The sequence below is a fragment of the Dermacentor silvarum genome, chromosome 4, assembly GCF_013339745.2.
Source record: "Dermacentor silvarum isolate Dsil-2018 chromosome 4, BIME_Dsil_1.4, whole genome shotgun sequence".
Taxonomy (NCBI): Eukaryota; Metazoa; Arthropoda; class Arachnida; order Ixodida; family Ixodidae; genus Dermacentor; species Dermacentor silvarum.
In genome coordinates this window covers 98,342,619-98,362,001 of record NC_051157.2, presented here as the reverse complement: position 1 = coordinate 98,362,001, position 19,383 = coordinate 98,342,619, and the positions used below count along the sequence as shown (strand labels likewise).

General features: G+C 43.3%; 1 protein-coding gene across 1 annotated transcript in view; it reads left to right on the top strand.

Moving 5' to 3' along the window:
• Positions 1 to 364: 364 nt before the first annotated feature.
• The window catches only part of LOC119450421 (NPC intracellular cholesterol transporter 1-like), a 75,197-nt gene continuing 56,178 nt past the window's right edge, over positions 365 to 19,383 (top strand). The window contains exons 1-7 of the mRNA XM_037713863.2: positions 365 to 628; positions 9,527 to 9,695; positions 12,249 to 12,412; positions 13,777 to 14,002; positions 15,153 to 15,443; positions 16,492 to 16,771; positions 17,703 to 17,835. Of these exons, the coding sequence (XP_037569791.1) occupies positions 584 to 628; positions 9,527 to 9,695; positions 12,249 to 12,412; positions 13,777 to 14,002; positions 15,153 to 15,443; positions 16,492 to 16,771; positions 17,703 to 17,835 (1,308 nt within the window). The 5' untranslated portion in view covers positions 365 to 583. The remainder of the gene's footprint in view (positions 629 to 9,526; positions 9,696 to 12,248; positions 12,413 to 13,776; positions 14,003 to 15,152; positions 15,444 to 16,491; positions 16,772 to 17,702; positions 17,836 to 19,383) is intronic.

The following is a 19,383-nucleotide window of genomic DNA, read 5'->3' as shown; positions in this document are numbered from 1 at the left end:
TGGACACACGCAATGTCCTGGCCTGGAGGGTTTAAACAAAGATAATAAATAAAAAAAGGAAAGACAAACGAAGGAAATGTGCACTTCGTAGGTAACTATGCAAACGACTCGCATCCGGCGCACACTGGTCCACCACTCAGTCGCTTTTTGGTGGCCACTACAGCGCAGGCCCGGCCGACGTTGCGTCCATTCGCGATGTGGTCATAGAATATGTGGTTTCCATCTGCCTACAATCGCTCACCCTCGCGGTTGCTTCAGTCGCCGCGTGGTGGCGGAACCGTCGGAGGAGGTGAGTCATGTGACGCGGGCCTATCACGTGAGTGCTATGACTGGTCTGGTGCTGGACGAGTGCGAGCTATTCAGACGTCGCCTTTATTCTATGACGTCGCTGTCGCTGCAGTCGAGCGATGGAGTGTGCGTGCGTCGGGTTATCTGTAGCTGCGTAATTAACTTTCCGATAACATTTGTACTTCGGCGATGGTCGTTTTGTAGCACTGTACTGTTTGGACGTCGGTGGTCCAGCAGGCGTTGACTGCTCGCACAGTGTGATCGAGTTTTGCGACTGCTTGTGCTCACCGGGAAAATGCGTCTGCTCGTGGCCTGCACTCTGGCAGTGTTTACCTGCCGCGTAAGTTGGCCGTTTCGGATTTCCATTCATTCCCACATCCGCTAAACAAGGGGTATCGTACCTTCACACTTTGACATTATGTGGTGTGCGGGACATCTAAACTTATTTAATCGCAGGAGACTGATGTCTTGGGGGGCGTGTATATTGCTCCGTCGCAGGTTGCTTTTGTTTCTTAAAAAAAAAAATTGCCGCCTTCTCTCTGTTGTCGGCCATTCATATTCATTCGTCGCACTTCTTTTGAGCTTTTCGATTGAGTCGCAATTCATGCCTCCCCCTTACTTTTGCAACATCGGCGTGAAATATTGTCATAATCGACAACAATGCGTCCACCTGCCGAGTAGTAGACAGCTTTTATTTACTACCCGTTTCGCTATTTTCCTTCTAGAAAGTCGGGAAAAAAAAAAATTGAAGAGAAAGCTAAGTTTCATTCGGAGAGCAGCGTGCCGCTTCGCCCTGGAGGTTATTCTTGAAAAGGGGATACATAAAAATTGCGTCGTTCTTTATCACGCGCATTTCATTCCGGGCGCTCGCTGTAGGATGCATGCGGCCTTCATCGAACAGTGGATGCAATTAAGTAATCAGATCTGGTCATTGTCGTTGGCAGACTCAAACTTTCAAGCTCCTGTAAACGGAAAGTTACTTTCCAGTGACTCGATGGATAAGAATGACGCCAGCTGACTCGGTGCACGCCACATGTCACTGGGGATGAGTGATTTCTTTTCCGCAATATGCCCTATTTATATGGCAGTGCGAGTTTGCAGCAGCTGCTGTCAGCGAAGCCTCTATTGCATACTCAGACTTCTGAAGCTTTTTGAATACCGTGTTCAAATAGCCCTCTGCTATTGTTCAAATGCATCATAAACAAGGCTCTTGATTGTTCGTAGCAGCTGCGACTTCATACTATTAATACGAGAACAATCACGATCGGTGGCAACATGCTCGAGCCTAGCCAGAACATGCCCTGGTACAAGGGGTGGTCTATTGAGCGCAAGTCTAATAAGTGCGGAGAAGTTATCTTTACAAATGGACGGCCACTAACGTGCCCAATTTTTTCTTGTCCTGCATTATTTCTTGGGTATTCAATTGAAGCTGAAGCTGTAAGCCTTGTTAGCGCTGCTGCATCCTCTACATTCAAATGAGCACAGCGTAGTTCAAAAAAGTAATTAACAGGTTGAAAGTTCTACAAAGATACAACGATTTGGTACGGCCCTAGGAATGCACTTTTGATTTTTCTTTGCCTTTTACATGCCTTGTTGAAACACTTGCACTCAGCATCTTTTCCTCCACGCAACCATGCACAACAATACAAAGTTGCCAAACAATTTTAGCTGCTTTCATGCCTCACCTGAGGATGCTGTTGTACTGTTACTTTTGGTGGCGTTCTCTTCCTAACTAACATCTCCTAAGAATAAACAAGGGTTTGTTGTCACAGTATATGGAGTTTTCTTAACTTTGCATGTAGGAGTACCTGGGTAACTTTGTCAGATGGACAGAAGAAAGTGCCTAAGGTACAAAACGAACTTCCCACTTGACGTCTGTACTCAGTCTCACGAACTTGTTTCAGCATAGCAGAGGGCATGTGTTGCATTAGCCATGAAGAATGAGAGCTATGGTCTTCATTTTTTAACGATCCATTTCATTCTCCATTGCTTTAACTGTTTGTCAATGGCTTGGATGTAGCTCAGGTGCTGCCATTATCTTCGAGATTGCTCACTTGATGCAGCGCATGATAAGGAAAGCATTCAAAGGGAAATGGAATGTTGCAATATGCAGGCCCAGGATAAGGGTTTGTTCATTATTGTCCTCTGTGGCTGAACTTCCTGTTCTTGACACTGCCAGATATGTGATCACCAGTGGGTGAACAAGGGAGGCCTCAGCATGAAGCTTGTGGCGAAATTGTGGCCCCGAAGCCCAGGCTAGCAGAACCTGTTCCGTGGCACTGGAGTTGTCTAATCTTGCTACACATAGCACCGAATCGCTAGTCCTCCCTCCATAAAGTTGATGGTGCTGGCCCGCGAGCAACTGTAGCGATGGTATGGTGTCCCACCAGGTAGCACCTTGCTTGTCGCTTCACTGGATGCAGCTCCGGGTAAGTGCGGGCCGGTGGCATTGCCTTCGCAGAGGGAATGGCAATGTGGGGACAATGGCAAGTGGCAGAAGAGATAAGTAACGCTTCAGCCTTGGGCTGGGGGCCTGCTGGCCAGGATTCCAGGGCAGTGCCTTCTCTACAAGCTCCAAGCTGTGGCTTCCCTTGTTCGGTCACTGTTGGTCACTTGAAATCTACATGTTCCTGTGAACCCTTGTCTTTTTTGCTATACAGAGGGCTCGCGAAAGTGCTAGTAATCGGACAGCCTGAAAGCTATCATCCTTTGAGACATGCAGCTGGCTCTAGCAGAGAACACCTACCACTAACTTGGTTCTGCATTGCTGACATGCATTGTAGCTTTTAGTGCAGGTGCTCAGAGTTGGTGAGGTAGGAAAATAAATGGTTGTACAGGCTCTTTTTGAGTCTTTGTGCTTACGTGGTGCAAAGATAACTTTTTCATTGATGAAGGGTAATTACCTAATGGAAACACTAACATTAGAAAATGACAATAGTCAATTAAGTGTCATGGCTTGTAACCGCATATAAGCATCCTTTTCAATGTTTGCATTGAGCCATATCTTGTTAGAGCTTTATGTGGAGTGGTAAACTTGAAGAGTTTGATGTGCCTATGTCTGTCTGTCTGTGTGGCATGTTTCATGAAACTTATTCTGAAAATGTGGCTTTATGACAAGTGGTCTACTTTATTCATTTGAACTCCTGGAGACCATAGGTTTGTTTTTGAATTAACTTAAGTTGAATAAGATATGGTCCTGGGTGCTAAGTTGTGGCTTATTACAAAGATATGCGAGCCCAATTCTGATTGAACAGATCTTAATACCTATATCCAGTGGCATTTATGGCAACACCTAGCATTGCTGCAGCTGTTGACATACAAAGCAGCTTCAGTGTGCATCAATTGATTACTGATGCTTTATGAGTGTCCTTCAGTCGACTGATTTGGGAACTGAAATAGCTTTAACTAATATCTCTAACGACTTTCATTTAATGAGTTTTTAAAACATTTCATACCAACTGAAACCTTGGCATTTATATTAATCTGAATTTTTATTTCCATGAATGTTGCTTATATATAGTGATCATAGCAAAATTACTGTGGTAATAAAGTCAAGCATTAGCTTTGTCTTCTGTGAATTTCTAAGTTGTTGCCTGGTATATGTAGTTTCCATGCATAGGTGCCTTGATATCTGGGCATTTCATTTAGAGCTGGTCGCTGTGATCACTGCAAGTACAAGATTATTATATCTGATTGTTCCACAGTTGCTGTTTTGTTCATCAGAGAATTGCTTCATTCATAAGAAGGCAAGCCTGTGTAGATATGTTGCTGTTGCCTGTTTCCTCCCTTGACAACCATTGTCTTTAGTATCGTGTATGACAAAACAAATAGAGTACAAGAAAGATTAGGTTAGCCTGGCAAAAGGGGTTTTGTCGGCATCTGAGCCAGTGTAAAGTTTGTCTGTGAGCAAACAAGTCATTCGACAAGCTCTCACAAGCGAGCATAATTTGCTGAGATAAGCAGCTAGGGGAGGCCTGAGCCACTTGGAGGAAAAAAAAACACTTCAAGGACATTCCTGTTGTTGACCTTTGGACAGGCTCTGTATGAGCATTGTAGAATTGAGGGCATGAATGAAGGGCTTAATCATTTTGCTGAGGCCAGTCTGGCCTTTGCTTTATACAGTGTGTATTTTTTTTAGACAATACAGATTTTGTATAAAAAGGCTATAAGCACAGCGAATGTTGTCTTTTTGCAGGATAGTTCCTAGGTGAGGTCCATGGACATACGTCACCCTAAATAACATGGGCTTCAGAAGACTAATTAACAAAATTTTAATAATTAACGTTTCATTAGTGCCTTAGGGGCAGTTTAAATTGCGAATTTGAAGGCAGTCGGATTTTAATGTACCATAATTTTTTTATTATTCTTGAAAGCCACACCTAATTTGAGATATTCATTATCGAATTTCAATGCTAAATCTAGGCAATATGGAAGCCGAGCACCGCTGTAGTGCAGAAAAGGCGACCCTGCTATCATGTCAGACGGAAACACCCCATGACAAAAAGCGCGGGAAAGTTTGAAATGGAACGTCTCGGCCAGTTGTGGCAGCTACTCGTACAGCTCGCTTTGCCTGGCAAGCATGTGCGGCTGTGTGTCGGGTCAGGATTTGCTGCGGCATGCTATCATTCAAACTTTGCCCCACACTTCTTTGCGGGGCGTTGCTATCTGACGTGCAGCGGGACGCGCTCGGTCTCGATATTGCCTCGATTGAGCTTTGGAATTTCATAATGAATTAAGTGCGATTTTCAGGATCGTTAAAAAATGTGTGCATGCAAATGTCACTGCCTCCAAATTTGCCATCTAGACAACTGCCCCCAAGGCACTAATAAAAACGTTAATTAATTTCTGAAGCTCACGCTATTAGCGGCAAAGTATGTCCACCTTGCCTAGGAACTTGCTTGTAAAAACACTATGTTCGCTGCACTCATTACTTTATATTTAAAAATCTGTAGGCTCTAAAAAAAAATCCTGTTATGTGTCTTTGTGTCTTAGAGCTGTGACCTTGGCACTGGGGATTGCCATATAGTGAAGGGCTCTGGAATGCCTCCCAAATAATTGCATGGAGCTTTCCGCCTCAATATGTGGCTCCCACAGCTGCGAATTATGCTCAGCAGTGAAACATCTTAGCCGCTACAGCTGATGGTCATAGTCACTCCTCCCTTTGCAATCCTCCCTTGTTTTTTTTTTTTTTTTTTGCTTGCACAGCTTATTCGTAGCTGCAGATGTTCATTTAGATTTTTATTGTGTAAAAATTGGTCAGAATCTGAATAGCAAGTTTTCAAAGCTAATGACACAGCTGCGTGGAGTGTGATCATTTACTTATTTGATAAGGAGTCTATCGTCAAAAATACAACATGCATGGCCTAAGTAAGCTCAGGATAGTCTTTTTTTTTGTATGACTTCAAGGGCCCTTACATTAGAAGGAATGCTCTTGTTGTGGCAACAGCATTTTTTCTTTGGGTCTGCCATTTTGTAATATTGTGTTTAGGGGCCGAACTGTTAAGGCAGTCCACTCTTCTCTGCTGGTATAATCTGTTGGAAGAGCTGCTTATGGTATACCAATGTAACTTAACATTACTCTTGGTTTTGCTAGCTACAATTTGGCCCATTGTATGGTATTGTTGTATTACGAGAGCTGTGTACAGTTTTTACGGGGCATTCCTGTTTTTGACAATTTTTTTCCTCCTGGGCAACTGATCAGTGAACGGCACTGAATTGAATTTTGCTTTAACTACAAACATTTTAAACCAGTTTAATTTGTTCAATACAGTTAAGTTAGAGTAGGGTATGTGCACCTAAAGCTCTGAACGCCCATATTCAGTGTGAAGTAGGCCCACAGTGGTTTGTCATTGAGGTCCTCATCTTTGTAGAAAAATTATTGTTCTTTGTGCACTTCCATTTCTTGTTTTTCTTCTGTGTAGCATCGGATTGGCACATGTTACATAGAAGCTATGGAAAGAAAATTTTTAATTGCTGCCTATGGACATGCAACTAGATGACACATGGGGGTGCTTTGAGCAGCAAGAAAGTAGCTGTCTTGTCGAAAGAACATCATGTGCTTCCACAGCCTTCATTTTTAGCTGGGAATGCTATTTCAGATTGACTGTTTTAGTAACGAAATGGTGGTTTTGTGCTTTCCAGCTGGTGATCATGTAATCAATTTAACCAGTTATATAATTAACTGATCGATTATAGGACTGGTGACCCACCACGATGGCTATGGCATTCTGCTGTCGATCGAGTATGAATTTCTTGTATCGATTCCTAGTCAAATAATGCTTGTGTACTTGGCTTTAGGTGCACGTTAAAGGACCACAGGTGGCCGAATTTAATCCAGAGCCTTCCATTATTATGTCCCTTATAACCCACTGCAGTGGCGCACCGATGGGGGGGTCTCGGATGTTGTAACCCCCCCCCCCCCCCTACGCGTCCTGCCCCACCAGTCCAACGTGTACCTTCAGTGCTCTGTTCACATTGTCATTAAAATTTAGGAGGTGGCTTGAGGTCGAATTTTCCTGATTAACCCAAACAGTTATATCACTGTCTTGTATTTATTCATTCACTCTTAAATTACTTTGAGTAAAACTCCGAAGCAACAAACATCGTCATCTTCCTTGGTGTCATTATATTATAATAATTATTAGGCATTTTATTTGCTGTTGGATTCCTCTGGCTAAAGCAAGGAAATTGCATATTATGCAAAGTGCTTGCTCCCCCCCCACACACACACAAAATTTCAACCCCCTTGGCAGAGATTCTGGGTGTGCTACTGACCCACTGTGTAGTTTTACGATGCTAAACTCTATAGTAATGGTGGTGGTTACTTGGCTTTCAGTTTTAATTGGCATCCGCCCCCTATTTATCATATTTATCATTGAACTTTCCTGCCTCATAATCTTGTTCCCTTACTATACACTGTAGTGAATGCTGCTGTTACTTATAAATTCCTGTTTCTTGACTGTAACAGCTCCTCACTGCCATTGGGCCCATGAATTTTGGACATTTGTGTTTGGGATTGACGGGGACGAACCCGTTATTTCTGTGTATGAAAGGCACGAAAGTTAATTTTCAGTAGTTCTGGCTGGATCAGCAAAGCCCTAATCTTGCAGTATCAAATTTTGCAGTATATAAAGTTATATACCATCAATCTATAAAATAGGGCATTTTAAAGGATGCCGGCTAATGTACACAGTGGTGCACTGTTGAAACGAACACCAAATTAGTATTTGAGGACTGATTAAACTAAGTTTTGACACAGAGGCATTGTCAATAATTTTTTTTTCATTTTTTTTTTCATTGTAAGCCTGTCAAACATGTCACACCAAGCACTTTTTTTTAGGACATGAATGATACATTTTATTAACTAGATAATTCGTTGTTCCTTTTAAGGGGGCACATGAGTGTTAAAGCCAGCTTTACACATTTTTGAACCAAATTTGATAAAAGTTGGCATGTTGTTTAGTTTCTTCTGCCTATTCTAAAAATATAATTATTTTTTCTGTGGGTTATGATTTCATAAGATATTTAAAAAACATACCCATTTTTTTAAACAATAGATCAATAACTACTGCACAAATTATGACACATGGATCATTACTAGAAAGCATAAGATGCACAATGATGGTAGAACTTTTATGATTGGGTCATTATTTTTTATTTTATAACACACTGAACTCCAATGCTTTGAACATGGCCATGCAGTGGTCACACAAGACATATTAAAGTAAAAATCTACTTCCTAAATTGTATGCTCCAAACATCTAGCTCTTCACACTGCAAAAACATTATTCTGTGATAGGTACTGATGTATCAAAGCAAAGGGTTTGCTGGGTGTGCAGAATTAGTCTTTTGAGAAAATGAAAACAACCAAATCACCTGCTCCTCTAGAGCTTTAAAATTAATATATTTTGGCTGATATATATATACATACAAGAGAAGAAACTTGGCAGATAAAGAGATTAGTAGATGCAGATTCCAAACATGCAGTTTTATAAAAATGTTTTTTTTTGGGGGGAGGGGGGAGTTTTTAGGCCTAAGAACCTTAAGAGGAAGCTTTAGCTCGGGGGCTCCTATCTAAATACACGGAAAAGAGAATTCGTTCTCGGCAACCACTGCACCAAATTCGATGATGCTTGTTGCATTTAAAAGAAAAATAGTTAAAATCTAGTGATTGCTGGAAGCCGATTCTTGATTTAGGCCATTGATTATTTGGTAAAAGTTGCAGAAAATTGCACATTTTTAGAAAACAAAACTATCAAGTTAATAACTCTAGCTCGGGAATAAAAAAATATCACAATTTTGTAATTTGCATCTAATAGTACATCTAAAACGAACAGAATTTATGTATTATACATGGCTCTTGTCTACACCAGTAATATGCTGGAACTTTTGCAGTACCTTTGAAAAAATTTACAACATATTCACACAAAATATAAATTAATATATATAGGGATGCTCTAACAGGTACAGTTTGCAGAACTGCAATATCTGTTCTTTTTGGAGAGTTATTCTTTAAACATCATGCTTCTATTTTCATACGTACTTACCGATATTTCTGCAATTCTTAAAAAAAAGTTAGGGCGTAATTCGATATTTCGCTTTTAACAGTCTGTAGAATTTTCTCCTTTGGATGCCATAAATTCTATTGAAATCAGCCCAGGAGCTATTTCAGAAAAGCATATCTGCGTTTTTACATGCATTTGAATAGGTGGCATTGGAGTTGGGCCCTAGCTATTATAAGAGCACATATTGTACTCCTGAGGCTCCTGAGTAGGCTCCTGATGTTCAGCATATACAAGAACAAAAAAATGCACATAAAAATGAAAAATATACAATGCTTTACTATAGCAAATATTGATTATGCAGTACAATGCAGATTTAACCCTTTCCATACCACATTAAATGGCATAAAATTTCCCACAAATGTAATGGGTAGCATTCAAGCAGCCCATAAAAAAAGAATAACACCACACAACACCACTATCATTGACAAACACTCGCTGCCATCTAGCGATGAAAACTGCAATTCTAAGCAAGCTGACGGATATACTCGGCATTGGTTCACAATCCGTGGTATATGTTTTCGTCACGACTATACTTGTCATTTGCTATCCTTGTCCAAAATCCTGTGGCAACTGTGCTTGTCAGCGGTACAGAAAGAGTTAAACAAGGAAAAACTTTGACTTCTGGCAAGAGTATTGTAGGACATGTTGCACCAAACTTCCTTTTTCTCGCGCAGATGTTGGCCGATGCTGCAGATGTTGGCCCACAATGTGTCATGAGGGGGGCCTGTGGAATAGACCCAGTGACGGATAAGCCCATGCCCTGTGTTGACCCTGGTCCCCCCAAAGCAGTCAGTGCCAAGTCCTGGGAAACGCTCCGGGGAATCTGTCCAGACCTGGTATCAGGTGCGTGGGTGTTCTTAGGCTGAACCATTTTCAAAACATTGAGAAGAGCATGTTTCAAATCATTGCTTAAGGTATTCTTTTACCTTCCAAGAGAGGAAATAAATAAAGAAGCGGGATGCTGTGCTGTACTTTGAAGTGTGCCATGGTGCAGCAGGATGGTGAGTGAGGAAATTGGCTGGGTAGCACAATCGACACGCCCAAGAAAGCTTGTTGGGCAGCACTGCTAGCAGCGTCACGATGCGGTGATGTTGTGTGCTTTGTGAAATGGAAGGGGCATCAATGAGTGGCACTGTGATGTTCGGTTAAATATGTAGAGGGCGATTGACATGTACAAGATATCGTGGGTACTGAAAAAAAGAAAAAGAGAACTTCGGCATTGCATTTTACAACTGTTTCAAATATCGCCTAATTATACAGCCATTGGCAAAACGCTGCAACCATGGCAACGGCATGTCAATGTGCAGAGCACCAGCTGCCGTCTTGCAGAAGCTGTTGTAACCGTAGAAGTGACGCCGTGGCCTTAGAGATCAGACCATGCACCGCCCGATCGCAGGTGCCGTCAATGAGTTGAGCAGGCTTGGCAATCATGGGACGCCAACTTCCTTTACATAACATCAATGCTCTGCGGCTATTGTGCACCACCTTACTACATCATGGAAGAGTGAAATGGGGCATCCAGAGCTGCTGAAAATCGAGTTGATGTTAATGTCATTCTACTTATAGCATTTTGAACTGTTTGCTACCGATAACATGGGTTTTCATGCATTATCATAATTATTATTGCTCTTAGTTCCTTGACGTGCCATGAAAAGGTCTAGGGCAAAAAAAAGGTGTCATTAAAGAAGTGTTGCGGGGCTACTTTAGGTTAAGCTGTCCAAAGTTGGTGTTCTGGAACAGTGTTTCTTAGAAAGTATATTTCACATATGGAAAAACAGCCTGTGCATTACTCTAGTTAAAACATTAAAAAAAATTCTTTTGTTTATGCCTCAATCAAAAATTAATCGGAACTTTTTTGTGGGTACTATATTTACTCATAATCTGTAACCTATTTAAACAAAGCAGCAGCGTTGTATACTTCAAGTACTGTAATGGTTGAGAGGGATGTTATGCAATATTTCGCTGTACATTGCCCTTCTGTTAAGTAGCAGTCAGTGTCATGCTTCTTATTCTTGTCCTGAATATTTCCCAGCACCTCGGAAATTATTTTACTGCAACAGCAATGTAAAGCTTGAAACAGGATTGGCTCCACCCATACAGGACGTTATGCTGTAGTGTATGTCATCATTGTCATGCTGTCAACATCGTTTTCATGTTGTCGTAACATTTTTAGCCTGTCCATAAGCATATCACAGGTTACGGGATGCCAGCTTGCTATAGATGTTTACTTGAGCCTTGGTGGTGCCATCTTTTGGTGCAGAGTTTAACCATTGAGGGCACCGCACTATGATTGTGCTGACCGACCGTATTATACTTAGCTGGTGGCCCAAAGGAGTACTGACAAAGAAATTTTGTGTCCTGCTTTTATTTTTCCTTTTGGGTAGCCGTCGACTCTGTAGTTACGGTATGAAGCTTCAATTCATCGAGAGCACTGCAAATAATTAAATACAGCACCCTTTGTATGACCCATCCAAAATGTGTGTGAAGTGCTGTTGGCTTCGGGCGTGAAAAAAAAGGAGACCCACTACGTCAGCGAAACCAGAGGTGGTGGTAGTGGGGGAGGGGGGGATGGCTGAAGGTCATAGTATGACCGTGTCGCCAAAAGCTGCCATTGGCCCTTACAATTGTGCACTTCTCTTGGAAACGCAGGGGGACACTCTCTCCCCACTTGTCCCTATGAGTGTGCAGTTGACACAGCTTTCAGCCTCGTGGCACATTGCACATGTTCGCATCAGTGGTATCTGGCACCACAAAACCACCACAGCAGGTTTCGGTGATATGATGAGTCTCCTTTTTCATGTCTGAAGCTGCACTGATTTTGGCGGACTTTTTGACCTAGTTGCATTAAAAGTTAACATAATTATTTACTTGTTGCACTCTAGGGGAAATGAGATTCCATAGCGTAATTATTGGGTCAATGTCTATCCAGTAAAGTAATAGAATCTAGACAAACATTGCCTGTCAGTACTGCTTTAAAGAGCCGGCAGCAACTAAGCTTTTAACTAAGCTTTTAATTCTGCTTTTTTTGTATTCCTTCAATGATAACTAATTTAACAAAAACATTTTTGAAGACAATTGGATAAAGTTTGGATAAAGTGTCACAAGGGATGTTGCTACCAGCATTTTTACTGCCATTCCACGGCTCCGGTAACACGGTATACTGTAAGTAGTAATATGTTTACGAACAGGCTTAAGCTCTGTATTGTTGCTTAGAGTTTGGGTTGTTTTCACGAGGTTGTAGTAGTAGTGCACAAAGTTGGGGGCTTAGGGGAAGTTGGGGAGAGTAACTTCTGTTGAAATAAATGAATTCAGAATGGGAAGAGTTGCTGAAGTCTGCAGAATTTTCTGCATTGTAAGATAAACACTAAAATAAAAGCACCCACATTCTGTTCGCAGGTCAAGAGAAAGCATTGTGTTGCGACGATGACCAGGTCACTGCTCTTGGCACAAATCTTGAAATTATGCGTGCGCTCATCACGAATTGCCCATCTTGTTTCTTCAACCTGGCACGTGTATTTTGCATGGTGACATGTTCCCCTCACCAGGACAAGTTTCTTGAGGTATGATGTTTTTTCTATGCTAAGTCCTTATAACCTTATGCACTAATACCCTCTGGAGATGTAACTTTTTGAATATTGCTCTTGGCATTCCTCTTTGCACTGCTTATCTCTTATGCCAGCTTTGCAGAGTGCTGAAGCAAGTTGAAGAAAGGAACTAACAGGCACTTCTTTGAAGCTTAAGTTTTTCCTCAAACAAATGGTAGTCATTGAACGATGGAGATGTCACTCATTAAATTGAGGCCTTACAACACCTCTAAAATGAATTCAAATACAGTCGTTGTGTAGGTGCCTAATCGTATACCTTGGAAGGCCTAAATAATTTACTCGTATTAGAAAAACTCGATGTGGTACATATGTGTGACATAGGGGCCCCAAAACATTTAACAAATTTAAAATGTCTTGGCTTGGAAAGAAGACAACCTGATGAATTTCTTGCTGTAAAGGGTTTCTAAAACTTCTATGTTTCAATGGAGTCCCAAGCAAAAGAAAGGTTTGCTTCCTCCAAGTCTTTCCCTACGCTGGAGAGTTCAAGTAATTGCTGGCACAAAGTAATGGTTGCAGTGTTCCACCTATTGAATTGTCAAGGCACTTCTTTCTTTTTTTTTCTTTGCATGACAAATTAAGCCTTATTTCTTTGAGAATCTTTCATGTGTGTTGTAAACAGAGCTGGATTAACCTATGGAATAAAGGGGCTGCAGCCCTGGGGCCCCAGGAAATATGTTCCAGGGTGAGCCCCTCAATAACTTTAAAAGGCCCCTCACAAGGTTATTGTGGTGACATGCCTCTAGTGGCATCTGTTGACGGGGGCTTAGGTAGGTGTCGCTGAAACGGGACTATTCAGCATCAAACATGCTGGGGAATTGCAGCATGCAGCCGCAGTTGATACTTGTGAAGGAAGCTACGGATTTTTTGCATGGGTACCATCAAAGCTAATCTCTGACTGTGCTTCTGACTTGCCTCAAAAGAAGTCTGTAATAAACCTTTGTAAAAGCAATCTGAGTTGACATCTCCCAGGCCTGGAACTCTCGTACAGTCAACCAAATGCCACAGCATCCGCTGAACATGTTGCAAATTGCATTTAGCACAATAAATTTCCTGCGAGTTATCAGTACAACTGTGCTACCTGCGGCAGCATTGGATTATTATTGAGCAAAAATGTGTATACTTGGTCATAGTGCACAATTCTCTTCTATAAAAAAAAAAAAAATTCTTTTTGGCATGGTGCAGGGACCACAGTTATACCAATGAAAGCTTTATGCTTCAAGTTGCTTGTGCTTATCTTCCAGTGAGAAACTTTGTTTCTTCAGTGGAAGTGAATGTATTGTATACATTGCTGTAAATAAATGTCTGCTTTTTTCTGGCAGGTTACGCAGTTCAATAAGTCTACCAAAGGAATTTCAGAGGTCAACTATTATATGACACGGCATTATGCTGTGGGTGCATATTCGTCGTGTTCGGGGCTAGACTCTGGAACCTTGGGTGCACTTTGTGGCAGCTTTAGTGACGACTGTGACCCTGAGACACTCTTCATGGGTCTTGGGATGCATGACCCGCTCCATTCGCCATTCCAGATGGACTTTGTGTTCAGTGGTGAGGACCCTAATTCCACTTTATATAATCGACTTCACAGTGTCCTTTTGAAATTAGAATTTGAAAGCTGTGCAGTATCAAATAGATCATTCTGTCTGTATTCAGGTTAACTGTGCAGTGCATTTTATTCTTTTTTTTTTTTGTTTGTGTGTGAAGTATGTCTTCTTTTACTTGTATAGCAGCCCTGTGTATTGGGAATCTCAAACATGTGACCTGTGAAGCCTTTGAGTTGGGCTCGCAGCATGTTCTCGGGAATATTAGGCTCCCTTTCCTGAACTGCATTTAGCTTTAGGGAAATCTGCCCTTTTACCACTCTCCAACACATCATATGGCCCTTGGGCTGCTACATACTGTGTGTGTGTCCCCTAACACTTGACAGTACATAGATAAATGCATCTGCTATTTGCATGGTCAAAATACCAACCATTTAAATGTTTCACGTTGCTCCTTTTTATATTTGTCTGCCACTTAGGCTCGCCTAGCAGTTCATGTTGCAAGCTCTTTTATGTTACTCTTCTGTTGGACAAACCACTTAAGAAAGATGTGCACGACAAAATAATATTATATTTCAGCTTTGCATAGCTTATGTGTTCTGAAAACTTCCCTGGGTAGCCATCTTCAAACAGACATCTCTGCCTTTGTGTGTGCCATTGCACTTTCATGTGCCATTGCATTCGCATCTTATATGTTTGTGTGTAGGTGCTTTGTATTATTTTCACTGGCCTCTTGGCCCTTCCTCTGTGATGTCACGGCTTAAAGCATTCAGGCTTTGTTTACTTCGCGCATGTAGTTCTTTGTGAGGCCACTGTTGCGCCAGCAAAAGTGGACACAAAGAACACAAGACCGGACAACACGGGCGCCGGTCTTGTGTTCGTTTTGTCTGTTTTATTTACACTAAAAGGGCTTCAGCTAGCAACCAACTGGTCCAAGAACAAGTTATATTATGTAATTGTTCTTTGTATGCATGTGTGTGGTTTCCACTGTGTGTTTGTGCTCGCATACCTGAAACAGACATGTTAAACCAACCACATAGCTGCAACCCCTCCTGTAGCTTGCATTGTGTGCTGTGTTTAAAAGTGCTGTACAGTGATGCAGCACCAGCAGGTTTCCTTGCAGCCTTGTGCCAGAGCATGCTGTTAATTTTGCGCAGACGCTCCCGTTGTCTCGCACGGACACACTTACATACCCATGAATGCCACCTACAAAAAATGCTCCGAGCCAGGGGCACCTGGTGTTGCTCCTTGCAGCTGCTCCACTTGCCGGGAGTCGTGTGTCCCTTCAGACTACCCAGAAATGCATAAGCCTTGGAAGATACTTGGAATAAATGGCTTCTACTTGCTGGCAGCCGTCGTCTACGCAGTCTTCTTTGTGGTCGTCATGACACTCTACCTCGTTGCACGTTGCAGGAATTCTCGCGCACCTGGTGGCTGTGTGAATGAGAGTGAGTAGCCTGATTGCTTTCTTTCAGTGTTGCTTGCTGTTACTAAGAGTGGTGCTGGCCAGCACTCTCGGGGCTAAACTGCGTGTGGCTGATTCTCGTTCGAGCATTTTGGGGGCTGCCATGTAGGGCTGGTAACTTATGTAAGATTTCTTACTGCTTCTACGGCAGGGAGCTTGGTGGTGCAGTCAATGTGTATACCACAAGTAGTAGTGCTGAAGTGTGTGCTGTTTAGCCAGCAGTTAGCTCATCACATGCAGAGGCCATGAAGTATGCATATCAGCAGTCTCGTGTTTTCGTAGTGGCTGTGCCCACTAACCAAAACTAATGGAGTGTGTATGCCAACGTAAATATCGACAGTAGTGGAATGGATGACTGCCACTGGTGATAGATAGCTCAGTTGGTGAGACACTGCACATGACATGCAGCATTATGGGTTTGATCCCCGACACTGCTTATTTCTCAGTTTTTTTTTCTTCTAGCGTGTTGTAGCTTTAACTCCATCTGAACCAAAATAACATAGAATGAACGCCCCACTAAAGTTATGTTTCTGCTCTCCTATGTTTCTTGATTTCAGTGGCTTATGCCTCCCTCTGCTAACTTGCTGGAGCTTGGTACTCTAATGTATATTGCAGTTGCAGTACAGCCATGATGTCGAGTGCAAGAAGGCTACACCTTGTGTACGCGTATTAGATGGAGTTTGTAGACAGTGGGTACCAAAATTTGAAGGGCCATTTGTGCATGCTTCCACCACATGGCCCACTTCAGTGGTCATTGGGAAACTCCCTTACTTTTTTAATTAATGTGCTGGCTCAATAGACACATGACTGTGTATTTGACAAAAGCACCTTGAATCTTGCAGCTTCACATGTATGTTCAGTATTTAACTGAGAAATTTCGCAGAAGGCTGTTCCTAAATTTTATGCCACGGTGAAGCAGTGGTTTTTATGGGCTTTATTGCTGTAGAAGTAAGCATGCTGCTACCGCTCCTTTTTTTTTTTTTGTTTTTTTCTGTTATAACATTTCGTTGTTCCTTCTGCATTGTCCACAGGCACTTTGTCTGAGTCTGCTGATGATGCACCCCTGTATGCAAAGGATGGCTCCGCATCGAAGGGCGGGCGCCTGCAGCGGGAGCTGGTGGCCCGTTTTGCCGACTGGGGTCGGCTGTGTGCCCGTTGGCCGCTGACGGTTATTGTGATGTCCCTGCTTGCCGTGACCACCTGTTGCGCTGGCCTCACCTTCTTCACGATTCGCTCCAATCCTGTTGAGCTGTGGTCTGCACCGAAGAGCCGGGCACGCCTGGAGCGGGAACAGTTCAACCAAGAATTTGGGTGGGTGTGCTTATGTGGCTGCCACGGCGCTTACTTCATTTATCAGCTGAACCTCTGTGTAGTACTACCACACATGAGCTCTAGGCACCGCTCCTCAGCTTAGCGTTCGGAAAAGGAGCAACACCAGATAGCGGTTGTCATGGGTGGAGGGAACGTAGACGAGCTCATGTCCCTATGATACCAAAAACAGAGGGGCTGGTGGACGAGAGGAGAAATGTGTGTCCACCTGGTGCTGTCCCGGAGAAGGCTTTCTTGGCGCCACTGCCGTGAACCGGTCCATGAAAAAAACGACCCCCGATAACCATTGCAGTGGAAGGGAGGTGGCATAGGGATTACGAAACAGGTGATTGCCTGCACAAAGGCGCTGGGGTGCACCTCACTCCCCAAAACCTTTTATAAGATTTGGAATCTTGAAATTTTTTAGCATGCTTCAAATATTGTCTTTCATCTGACACGTTTAATGATTAAGGAATACTACTAAATTGGAAGCATCTCAATGTTTGGGACAAAGACATTGAGCAAGGCACAATATAATGCTGACTACCAACCGACAGCTTACTGGTGCAGTCAGCTGCTGGATGTATAGACAATGTGGTAACAGATAACCTGATTAATTTAGGTAAAGATTCTGTAGATAGCAAAATTGATATGTTGTGTCCATGTCATATGCTGTCCTTTGTTTCTGCACTGCAAATATTGTTTGATCATGTGGTGGTTACGTCTAACATTTTTTCCCATTGATTTCTTGCCTGCACTGATCTTCCTGCAGACATTATGCTCTTTGATAATTAACTTCGATAATAATGAGTGAGTTTTATTCTGTTTGAAGTCAATGTGTTGCATCTCCCTGTTCAATCAAATTTGAGCACTCTCTCAGGGCTCTGTGGAAATGTGTTCTGACTGGACATTGGGCTTTTTGTTGGCTGTGCAGGCCCTTCTACAGAATTGAACAGGTGGTCATTACACGTAAAGGTGGCGAGCCATTCCCATACACACTTCACCTGAAGCGGTACAACTTGACCATCAATTTTGGAGCAGTTTTCGACAAGGATTTTCTCCATCAGGTGAGAACCTGTCCTAACTTACTGTGTTGTTTCTTCTGCGTATGCAGAGCATGTAGATTTCAAGTGCTACTTATACACTGCAAGCCAGCAGCCAATTTATCAGAATGGATAATGTAGTGATGTAATCAAGAGTTTCATGCAACACAGTCTGGTCAACTAAAAGCATCATAAATACAAAAGGTCTGTGATCAATGTAAAGAAACAATGACGTTTCATGATCTGTACAGTTCCCTTGTTCACAATGAGCCGTTCGCTACAAAACTTTTTTATAAGTTAAGCCTCAATACAGTGTAGACCGCTTATAACGTAAGTCGCCGGAGTCGCGAATATCCGCACTATAAGCGGTACCGCACTATAACCAAAGCAACAATTTTCAAGGCCCGCACATATACAAAACATGTGTACCGAGCCGCCACACGTATGCGACAGTCGAGGAATGCGGCTAGAACGTTTGCATTCAATTTACAGTCGAATCTCGTTAATTCGAACCAAATCACGCGGCGGCGCCTCCGACCGGCATTGCTCCGTGCCGGCACCACCATAGAGTAAAAGCTTAGGAGAGACCCCTCAATGTCGCGCGCGAACATAAAAAGAAAGAAAAACGCGACGGAAATTTCACCCTCTCTCAAATGGCAAGGTCGCTGATTCTGCGTTGCGCCGGAACATGCGTGTACGTGCCGACATCTCAGCCACGCTACCGTAGCCACGCGTAAAAAATGGCAGTGAACCCTTCTTTCTCCTTTATGCTTCCTCTACTTTTTAGTCACGTGTTGACCTTGCACGCTGCGGCTACGGCGCAGAGGGAAGCAGTGGCGCTGCCCCAGACCGGCCAACGAAACTGCCCACGCCGGCAAACGCCCCCTTCCCGATAACGGCTGAAAACGAAAGGTCTAGGAGCTGGCGCCAGGCCTGCTGGAGCGGCGGCACCTGCGAGCACGCACAGTGACAGTCGAAAGTGAGGGAGCTACGAGGGAGGGCGAGGGGAGCCACCGAAGCGGCAGAGTTGCCGAGGTGAAATCTGCTTCCCTGCCGCCCTCCTCCCTCACATTCCACGGTCTCTGGGTGCGCCCTTCGCCGTGCTACGCCGGCGCCGCCCGTTCCCTCCCTGAAGTTTCGTTTACTGCCGTTACCGTGAAGCGAGCCTTGGCCGGCGTTGGCAGTTTCATGGCCCTCGCTCGCTATGCGCGCCGTGATATTTTCTCGCACTCAAGGTTCTGGTTTCAGCCTCACTGGCTGTTCGTTCGCACCACGTGCCCTTCTCCTCCACTTCGTCTCTCTTTCTTCCTTGAGCACTCCTTGGGGCGCCTGTTTGAGGGGAGTGTTCGCCGTCTCCGCTGACTTCCGTACTCCCAGGCAGCCGCACTGTAACCGGTATTTCGTTTCCTGCAACTGCACTATAAGCGATACGTGTATACGTGGAGTGCTATGGGAAAATTAACGGGAGTCTGAAAAGACCGCACTATATCCAGTCCTGCACTATAAGCGGTTACGTTATAAGTGGTCTGTACTGTATAACGAAGTCGGTAAAGTTGGCAATTTACCCGCCGT